This window comes from Mangifera indica, unplaced genomic scaffold (genome assembly GCF_011075055.1).
Source record: "Mangifera indica cultivar Alphonso unplaced genomic scaffold, CATAS_Mindica_2.1 Un_0003, whole genome shotgun sequence".
Taxonomy (NCBI): domain Eukaryota; kingdom Viridiplantae; phylum Streptophyta; class Magnoliopsida; order Sapindales; family Anacardiaceae; genus Mangifera; species Mangifera indica.
The window spans coordinates 184,728-195,958 of NW_025401095.1; the positions used below are offsets into that span (position 1 = coordinate 184,728).

Sequence of the window (11,231 nt, forward strand, 5' to 3'; positions counted from 1 at the left end):
TTTAACCTGAGGTTTGATAGGCCTGAAAATTCATTATAACAAAGGTGTATTAGTTAGGTTTTCAACCCTATTAGGAAATTGTAAAGGTTCTTTTACGTGGTTTTAAAATTATAAAACATGCCCAAAGTAAACGCTAAGGCCAACAAATTTAATGATGTGGGTATGAACAAAAAATAGGCCTGAAGCCTGAGCTCAAAATATTTTTACAAACTCATGCTTGAAAAAACTAGACCCAGTTTGATAGGTCCGATTGACCACCCTACAAGTATTTATCCAAAAAGCATATGTTTCCCAAATTAACTTAAATTAGAAACAACATTCATGCAAACAAATACTTCATAATCATACAAACCAATGCTTCGTATATGAACCATGGGTTAATTTATCAACATTCACATTGGACTCAAGACTTGGAATCTCTATATCACCATTGATTACAGTCGTTTGTCGACCATTTTGTGCGGCGCCAGTGTCGGCGTCTTGAATGTTTTATGAATTCGAAGGACGTTGGTCTTTGCTTTTGCCACATAAGACCATGTATAGTCCAATGATAATCGCAGCTGCTCCAAGAACCCTACTCACAGTAACAGCAAAAAGTTGATTACAGTCGTTTCTCTTCAATTTGATTCATCACAAAATTTGTTTTTGCATATTTGATGCATACCTTCCTAGAAAGAGTCTCTCAGCTAGGAAAAACGAGCTGAAAATTGCAACGAGAACCATGCCCAGAGGATTAAAAGCACTTACAAATACTGGTCCTCTTTTCTTCGTCAACCAGCCCATTATGAGATAAGTTAAGCAGGACACAATTCCCTGCATATATCATAAAATTAATATATCATTGTTAATTAAGTAAAATATTATGATATATTGATTTTCTTGAGGAGTTCATTATTTATTCTTACACCAAAAATCACAGCTAAAAGTTTGGCATCTAGGTTGAAGATTGACCAGATTTTTGTGTTTCCTCGTTCAACTAGGAAGGCTAGTATAATGCCTTCCATGGAACTTAATATGCATACCAAAGCCGCCAGACTGAGCACTGAAGGGTAGGAGCTTAATATATGTGCCTGCAAAAACAATGTTCTTTTAATTGATTTTATAGCTGAAACTCACTGTGAAAAATATGCAAATTGAAATATTTTCTTACATGGAAAATGATGAAACAAGCCCAGCAAAACAAACCAACTAGGATCAGTACAGCACCCTTTATTAGATCTGTATGTTTTACATCACTTGCTGATTTCTTAAAAATTATGGTTCCTCCATTGGTCCATGGCAAGTCCAGGAGAACTCCTTTCACAAATGTCATTATCATTGCTCCGCCAACTGTCACTAGGGTTCCCAGTATCTTTGCCAGGCTATGCAGCTTTCTAAGTTTGACAATTTCAAGCCTGCAAAAAAGAGTTGAAGCAAGGATTGAGAAATCATCACAAACCGTCCCAAGGATTGAGAATAGTTAATTACCCGAAAATCCAAGCCATTATAAAAGTCATGGCAGGAAGAATATTGCTCATGGCAACAGTAAATGTTGCTGTAGTGTATTTCATCCCAGTGTAGTACAAATTTTGGCTAAACACAGGCCTGTAGACATATATATAATTGAATATTACTATCTAGTGTTGTTGATTATAGTAAAAGAAAATAATTTAGCTTGGTGAGTAAAATTCTTACTCGAACAAACTAAGCAATACGATCTTAGAAAAAGTGGAGAATGTCATCGTCGGCCGGGTGTTCCTTGGAAAATATAATATGATTAACATTCTAAAATTTTATCAGAATTCGCAGAGATAGAAAGTTAGAGTTAGAGATACCTTTCAATGACAATGGCAAAAGGAGATACGAGAATTGCAGCAACAATCATCCGGAGTGCCACCAGAACATGTGGGCTCAGACCTTCGTCCAGAGCATGCTTTACAATGATCGACAAGAATGAAAGGATTAACTGCAGAAAAATCATAGCCAAGTATGGCAATGATTTGTAGAAAAAATTCATCTTTTTACAATTCATCAAACTACCGTTTATGTTGCTTAGGTATGTTAATATTTTGCGGTCTTCATTCAGCTGATAGGAAACAGTGAAAACACTTAGAAATGGCAGATTATCCAAACCAACATTGCCACAGAGGTTTTTGAAAAATGGCCATCAGAAATGAGGATGAATCTGCGAATTTTAACTTTTAATCCATGATGTGGGGGATTCACTTTGACCTTAAAAGCTGGTGTTTCCAAGTTTGAAATGATTCTGCCAATTACCCAGATAAGGAATTCTGAGTTGTACCATTAGAAGACTCTCTGCAAAATATCACAAGCCATGCAGGCAAATTTGCCATCAATTTTTATCATTCTATAAATAGGAACATTATGATTTTATTAACAAAATAAACAGAATAACGGACAAAATAACAAAACAAAAATATATATTGCAAACCAAATATCACAGATCATCAGTTGGTCAAATGGCCTCTTTTCAGTTTGAAAAATTATTAATTTAATTATATAAAAAATTCAATATACTTTTTAAAACTTTATATTAATTCTTGTTAGATTTCATTATTTTTATTGACTTTTTTATTTTACTTTATTTTAATTATAACTCTCTTAAATTTTAATTATTTCTGGATCCGCCAATGCATATCTTAGCATAAAATTCAGCACTAATTGGCTCTCTATTATTGGTTGGATATTGATACATATAAAATTGTTGTGTAACGGAAGATAAAAAGCAATTAAAGAATATGCATTATAACTTTATTGTCATTAATATTATTCTTATGGACTTCCTTTTTAGGTTTTGGTGTCATAATAACTAGAGGGCTTTGTCTCTTTCCTCATTATTGTTCTTCTTCAATGCAAAATTTAGGGTTAGGTAAACTTCAAAATAACAAGCTCTCTAGCAGGGAAAGAGATAACATGAATTCAATTTTTTTTTAAAGTATTATTGATTTCAAAGTATATCAGATTTTTTTTTGTTAATAAGGAATTTTTATTTAGGTCAAATCATGTTAAACTAATCATATAAAAGAGATAAAACTCTTAATTTAGTGACCGGTGTTACAACTCATATACTAGATCAGTCAAGAGTCTGTTATTAATGCCAATAAGTTTTAAACCTATACTACTTTGTTTGGACACCCCTCAACTTTGCCATTCATGTACCTTCAGGGCTACTTAGATTCTTGATTAGTCTGATAATAATACAATTTTTTCAAAGTTCATTCTTCAGATGGTTGTACTTTGGTATCAACCCCAACAGATATAGAGAAAATGATGACTAATTTACACTTTACAGTGCACTATTACAATTGAGTTTACTCAAAAGTCTAAACCTAATGCTAATTGCAAGCAATATGGTGATGTTGGCCAGATTATTTGTTTAAAGTAATGTTATATATATGTAGTTTTAGTATTCAATTAGGTATTCGGATAATTAATTATTACGTAATTGAGTATTATTTTATTTTTAATTTAAAATCATCTACCATATAATGACATATCATTGAATATGTATTGAAGTATTTAAAATTAGATGTACATAATTATATTGATTTGTTTAAACCTTTTAATTTATTATTCTTTTCCAATATTGGGATATAATATTCTTTAATATTCCTTATTTGAATTATTAAATATGTTATAAAATTACAGAAAAATCCCTAAACATTAAAAAAAATTGGAAATACAAAAAAAAAAAAAATCTAATATAGTGGCGTTTAATAGTTTCAGAAAATTATTAAGAAAGATTTAGTTGGTTTTAGAAAAAAACCCTAATATAGTGGGATTTAATAGTTTTAGAAAATTATTCAGAAAGATTCAATTAGTTTTTGTATAAAATCTAATATAGTGTTATTTAAATAGTTTAAAAAAATTGCATACTTTTCATTTTAGGTAAGAGCTCTAATTAGAGGATTAGAAGTATTGATATTATTATATAACTATATATTATATTTTGTAAAATTGAGAATCACTGAAGAATATTGGCATCACTTAAGAAAATCTTTCATATTTTTAAACCTAAGCTATGGATCTTCATGAATAAATTAAAAATTTAACATGGGTCAAAGATGCTTCTTGAATTTTACAACATTATCTTCATGGATCCTATCTCCTTGTTTGAACATTAAAATAATATAGAGATAGATTGATGACCATATATTATAATTTTAAATCATATTCAACCAAAATTTGAGAAATCAATTAAATTATTTCTGAATAGTGTTATGTGCACCTAATTTTGAGAGATCAATTGGGTACATAGAATGTGTTATCAAGTGATTAATTATTATTTTATCTTTAATTTAAATACGTCAAATTACATTGTTATTTGTGTCTAAAACTTTCATTAAGGGTATAAGTGTAAATAAGCAAAGCATTAGAAGGGTTATTGAGTCATTTAGGTGCAAGGGTAGAACAATAAATTCGCTGGGAAATAAATGTAGGTATATAAGGTTGTGTTTTTGTTTCATTAAACACAAGCAGCCTTCCTCTTTCATTTTAGCTCTTTGGTCTGGTTGCATTTGGGCCTTCCTTTGCTAGGGTTTTGCAATACATCAAGAAAACTCCTTGTTTTCTTTAGTCTATGGTCAATCACAATAAGGTATAGAAGTTGTGTCTTCGGTTAAGCTCTATTTCAAATTGATTGTGGTAATATTGTTTCTTGGATCAAAGTTTGTTGTTTGATTGTATTGTAAACTGCATTCTTGCTTGATTTAGTGGATTGAATGTAGGTTTACGAGTTTGAAACCTGAACCAAGTAAATCAAACTTTTTCTCTATTATTCACTATTTTAATTGCATGTTTGATAAATAATCAGTGGTAAAGATCCAAGATTGAACATTGACAAGTGGTATTAGAGCTATTTTTTATTATTAGTTCTCTGTTTCGATTTTTAGCTTCTATCAGGTTTGGTTGTTTTGTGCTCTTTCTTGTTCTTGTGTCTTTTTTGTCTTTTGTGTGTTCCTTTATTTGCATAAAACAAAGCAAAATACATGATCAAGATAAAGAATGGGTTAAACTAAAATCAACATTGAGTGCTTTGATGGAAAGGGAGATTTTAACATGTGGAGAAAGAAAATGTATGTTGTCTTGGTCCACCAGAAGTGTGTTAGGGCTCTCAGTGGAGAGGGAGCCCTTCTTGAAAGCATGTATGTCATTGGCAAGGCTAAAGTAATGGAAACTCCATGCAATCTTTTAATTTTGCATCTTTCTGATAGTGTACTTAGACAAGTAGATAAAGAAAATACTTCTGCAAAAATCTGGTTAAAATTAAAGTCCTTAAACATGATTGAATCCTTAACAAATAAGATTTATCTTAAGAAACAATTTGTTTGGTTTTAAGATGGATCCAACTAAATCAATAGATGACAGCCTGGATGAATTTAAGAAAATCATAGTTAGCTTGGTCAATATAGAAGAAAATATTTTAGAAGAAAATCAAGCTATAAAAGCTTGAATTTTTTGCCTAAGTATTTTAAAGATGTTAAAACTACCACTAGGTATGACAAAGAATCACTGTGTCTAGATGATGTCTTAGATACTTTAAAGTTGAACGATTTAGAAATGAAATTTGAAAGAAAAATAGTGAATGAGGGTCTCCAAGTTAAAGACATAACCAAAAAAAGAAATCATTGTAAAGATAAAAAATCATATAGATTTAAGTCTAAAACAAAAAAAACATGTTGGCATTGTCATAAAGAGAGTCATATAAAAGAAAGTATTTTAAAAGGAAAAGGAAGCACACTGAATATAATGATAACCATGAAATTGTTAATATTCTTGATGGCTATAGTAGTGCAAAGGTTTTGTTGTTGAGTGAGAAAGTGTCTAAAAATGAATGGGTAATGGATTCTAGTTGCATATTTCACATCACACCTAGATTAGACTTGTTTGTTAATATTAATCATATTAATGGTAAAAAAAGTCTTAATGAGTAATGATAAATCATGTGACGTAACTAGGATAGGCAGTGTAAAATTCAAAATGTTGGATGGTTCTATTAAAATTTAGTTAATGTCAAGTTAGTTCTTAAGCTTAGAAGAATTTAATTGTTTTGATATTGTTAGATTCCATATTCCTTTAAATCTGAAAGTGTTGTCCTTAAAGTCTTGAGAGGTTCTCTAGTGATAATGAAGGGTAAACTAGTCCATGGGCTATATATACTAGATGGTATTGTTGTGGGGGATTCAATGAATGCTTTAGATAATTTTGATGAAACAATATAGTGGCGTAAAAAATTAGGGCACATAAGCATGGTTGGTATATTGGAATTATGCAAAAAAAAAAAAAAAAAACTTGATAGACTTTAAGAAAATTTCTAGTCTAAATTTTTATGAGAATTTTGTCCTAGGAAAAGCACATAGGTTATGATTTGTTGTTGCAACCCATAGATGAAAGGTTGTGTTGAACTATATACATGTTGATCTTTAGGGACCACCATAGGTACCAAGTTCTTTCTCAAATTCTCACTATTTCTCACTTTTGTTGATGACTATTCTATAAAAGTGTGGACATATTTTTTAAAACAAAAAGATCGAACTTTTGAATTTTTTAAAGAATGGAAATTATTAGTTGAAAATTAAACTAATAATGGTCTGGAATTTTGTAATAATCAATTTTATGATTTTTGTTAAAAAAAATATGAAATCTTAAGACATAGAACTTATACTAAAACCCCTCAGTAAAATGGGTTTGGTTAGAGAATAAATAGAACCATTCTAAATAAAGTGATATATATGCTTGTTGATTCAGACCTCAACAAGAGATTTTAGGCAGAGGCTACTTTTACTGTTTATTAACTTATTAATAGGTCTCCTTGTGTTGCTTTGAATTTTAAGACACTTGAAGAATTATGGTCTAAAAGACCTCCACAACTAAATCTTTTTAGGCCTTTTGGTTGTCTAGCTTAGATTCATATAAATAAAGGAAAATTAAATCCTAAAACACTTAGAGCTATCTTTCTAGGATCTTCTATGGGTGTTAAAGGGTACAAAATCTGGTTGTTAGATGAGTATAAATGTGTTATTAGCAGAGTTGTTGTTTTTAATAAATTAAAATGATACAAAGATTTGTTTGTTTTTAGTGATAGGTCACAGGTCCAAATTAAGGTGGAGACATTTGAGTTTAGCTCTAGATAGTCTAAATTGTCTAGTGGTAAACCTGACCTAAGTTGTAATACCCTCAAGTACGTTTCAGGAGCATTTGTGTCTTTTGGTTTTACTTTGAGAAATTTTCAGTTTTAAATGTATATGTTGAAATGTATGTGTGTGTGTTATATACAAAAATTACAAAAAGATAAAGGTATAAGTATAAATATATATATATATATATATATATATATATATACACACACAAAAACAAAGGAACATTTTATGCCTTTTTTCCATCTTCTCTCGTCTCTTCCAGAAGCTAGCAACTTTCTTCATGTTTTTGCTGTGTTTGTAAAGGAAAAGTGGGTGATTTGAAAGGGTTTTGGAAGATAATTAAGGAAGGAAAAGAAGAGGAAACACTTTGACAACCTTGGTAACCCAAAGATTTTTTTCCTTTCCCTTTACCTATGTTTATATATATTGGATGCATATTATATGAATATGTTAGTGTGTTTGGTGTTGATTTAAGGTGATTTTGGTGAAAAAAGAAGCAAAGCAAAGAGGAGGGAGCCAACGTGCAAATATTTGACTTGAAACAAGGTAAGGGGTATTATCTTTGATATTTTTCATGTTTTATGCTTTTGGTTCCTTGGCTCTATGTTATAAATGATGATTTTAAAGTTGAAAAATGTTGTTTTGTCATTTGGGGTATCTATGTGTGTGATTTTGTTCATGACAAAGAGTTGGATAATATTTACAATTTTACCATTGAATTTGCCCCATGTTTTGACTACCTTATTTGATGAATCATGAGTGCTATTATAGTTTGTTGGAAAACTCTTTGAATTCTCTTTTCAATAATATATAGTTTGTCTGAATTAGAGATCGTTTGGACTGCTAAATTGTATGAACAAAAAACTGCTCTACCAAATAAACAGTCTCATGAACAGTATTTCACAGTTTTTAGAAAGAAAGAAAGAAAAGGAGGAGAAAAAAGAAAGGAAGAAAGAAAGAAAATGAAGGAAAGAAAGGAGAAAAAAAGAAGAAGAAAAGAAAAAAAAGCAAGAAAATAAATTTGGGGCTCAAGATTCAGGGGTCGTCCCAAAAGTATGGTCTAGTGAGTTATGGATAGTTTTAGATGGAAGTAAGATTAGTAAGATATAATGCACGTATACATGCTATTAATTTTGAGAGGGCACTTTACATTACACTGCCCGCAGTAGGGAACGTCTGTGGTAGGACATAAACCCACAATAGGGTCCATTCACAGTAGAGCATGCTCGCTGTAAAGCATAATTCAGATTTAAAAATGGTATAGTAAGAGAAAGGAAGAGAGCTCGAGCTTAGAAAAGTGTTAAATCTTTGTAGTCAACTTCTAGGAAGTATCAAATAGGCACTAGATGGGATAAAGTATGACCTAAATAATAAAACATGAACTAGATTATCCCCTCGATTTTTTATGGAGGTTATGATGTGGGGTTGAGTCCCGAGAGTGAATTAGTACAAGAAAGAAGATAAGTTACTTAATTCTTTCCCCTTACTGAGTGTTTTTATCTCTCACTTCCTTTTCTTTCATGATTGTTGGTATGGGTGATCAAGGTAGCTGCGAGGCAAGATCAGGTCAGTGAAGATAGACCTAGGCTGGGGCTAGTTATTTATGGTTTTTGTTACATACATATGATACTATTCGTTTTTGGGCCTATTCAGATAGTTGTATAGTTGTATCTAGTAGCATATATATGATTACTCTATGATCTTAGATGTTTCAAGTGGGTTTTCATATGAGATATGTGCATATTTTGTTTGCTTCCAGATTTTTAGTTTTCTTAGAATAATTTCTAAACACTTTTAATGATGCATTCATTTTAAAGTTTTTTTTTTTTTTAAAATAGACGCTTCGGATATTAATTCATAACATTTCTCTTTTGATGGGTAGTATTTCTGAGGAGGGATATTACATAGGTTTGGATTCAATTCATGCTCCAAAGTATAAAATTCATAACTTGGGTTAGCAATCACCACTAGAGTCAGAAAGAATCCCTATTGAGTCTAAGAATGAATTTGGTTTGCGTGATTATCAATTGACTAGGGATAGAGTTAGAAGAAATATTAAACCATCTATTAGATTTTCTTAAGCTGATTTTGATTTCTTATGCATTTTTTATAGAAGATATTATTGAAAATGAACTATTAATTATGCACAGGCCTATAAAAGTAAAAGCAAATTTGAAATTAATTCTTTGCATAAAATCAGACCTAGACTTTAGTTGAATAACCTAAAAATAAAAGAATCATAAGATATAAATGGGAGTTTAAAAGGAAACCTAGAATTCTTGGTGTTAAAAAAGCTAGATTTGAAGTTAAGATTGTTGTTAAAGGTTTTTCACAGGTTGAAGACATTGATTATATGAAATATTCTCATCTGCTATGAAACATTAATTTATTAGATTGATGTAGTCTGTTGTTGTTATGCTTGATTTAGAATTAGAGCAAATAGATGTCACTACTACGTTCTTGCATGGAAATCTTGATGAACAAATTTTTATGGAACAACCTGAGGGGTTTATTGAGAAAGGAAATGAAAATAAAGTGTGTTTGTTGCATAAATCACTTTATGGTTTAAAACAATCTCCCAGACAATGGTATAAAAGGTTTGATGACTTTGTTTTGTTAAATGGTTTCTCAAGAAGCTCATATGATCATTGTGTTTATTTTGTGAAAACTAATGGTGACTGCTTTGTTTATTTGCTCATATATGTAAATGACATATTGATTGTTTCTAAAAGTATGAATGAATTGAAAGGCATGCTTAAAACAGAATTCGAAATGAAGGACTTAGTTCTTGCAAAAAGAATATTAGGCATGAATATATTTAGAAATAGAGAATAGAATATTCTTGTATTATCTTAAGTTGTATATATTAAAAAGGTGTTATAAATATATCAAATGATAGATGCTAAACTTGTTAGTATTCCAATGAGTGCTTATTTTAAGTTGAAATCTGTTGTTAATAAGTTGAGTACTTCTTAATTTGATTTCATAAAAAGAATTCCTTACTTTAATGTGGTTGGCAATCTTATGTATGTTATGATTAGTACTAGACCTGGTATTGCATGTCATTAGCTTAGTAAGTAGATTTATGAGTAAACTATGTAAAAAACACTGGAATGCAACTAAATGGCTATTAAAATACTTGATAGGTATTGTTGATACTGGTTTGCTGTATAGTCTTGATAATATTAACCAATTTCTTATCAAAGGCTATTGTGATTCTAACTTTGTTATAGATTTAGATATGATAAGACCTTTGACAAGTTATGCGTTTACATTTGGTGGAATATAGTTAGTTGGAAGAGTAATGTGTAACATATTATTACCATTTCAACAATAGAGGCTGAATACATTGCTATAATAGAGGCTATGAAGGAGTCTTTGTAACTTAAAGGCATAACTACTGAGTATGGATTGTTAAGGCAATTCCAGTTTTGTACAATGACTCACATAGAAAAACAATGTTTTTTCATGAGAGAACAAAACACATTGATGTGAGACTACAATTTTTTTAGGGATATTTTGGCTATTGCATAGATTAAGGTAGAGAAAATATCAACTAAAAATAATCTAGCTGATATTAAGACCAAGGTTGCCCTTGTAAGAAAGTTTCAGTTAGCGTTAGACTTGCTCAAAGTTGGTGTCTAGTGTTTATTGAGTCCATAAGGGATATTTCTCTATGTCATGTGTCAAGTTTAAGCCAATGTGGAGTTTTTTAGTTGTCTTAAACTGTCATTAAGGATATAAAATGTAAATAAGCAAAGCAATGAAAGGTTATTAAGTCATTTAGGTGCAAGGGTAGAAGAGTAAATTTGTTGGGAAATAAACCCAGGTATATAAGGTTGTGTTTTCATTTTATTAAACACAAATAGCCTTCCTCTTTTGTTTTTGCTCTCTGGTCCGGTTGCAACTTGACCTTCGTCTACTAGGGTTTTGCAATATGTGAAGAAAACTCATCATTTTCTTTGGTCAGTGGTTGATCTTGATGGTCTAGAAGTTGTGTCTTCAGTTAAGATTTTGGAAAACCTCAAATGACTAATGTTCTTAGAGTGGGGTTAATAGGATTACTTAAAAAATTTAACCAAATAAATTCTT

General features: G+C 30.6%; 1 protein-coding gene across 1 annotated transcript; it reads right to left on the reverse strand.

Annotated features, from left to right (window-relative positions):
* Positions 1-489: 489 nt before the first annotated feature.
* LOC123205329 (WAT1-related protein At2g39510-like) lies at positions 490-1,996 on the reverse strand. Its single transcript, XM_044622281.1, has 7 exons — positions 1,815-1,996; positions 1,675-1,737; positions 1,468-1,584; positions 1,151-1,394; positions 906-1,070; positions 665-813; positions 490-574 (listed from the first exon to the last, which is right to left on the reverse strand). Exons 1-7 carry the CDS (start codon positions 1,994-1,996, stop codon positions 490-492), a joined length of 1,005 nt encoding a protein of 334 aa, XP_044478216.1.
* Between the last annotated feature and the right edge of the window lie 9,235 nt (positions 1,997-11,231).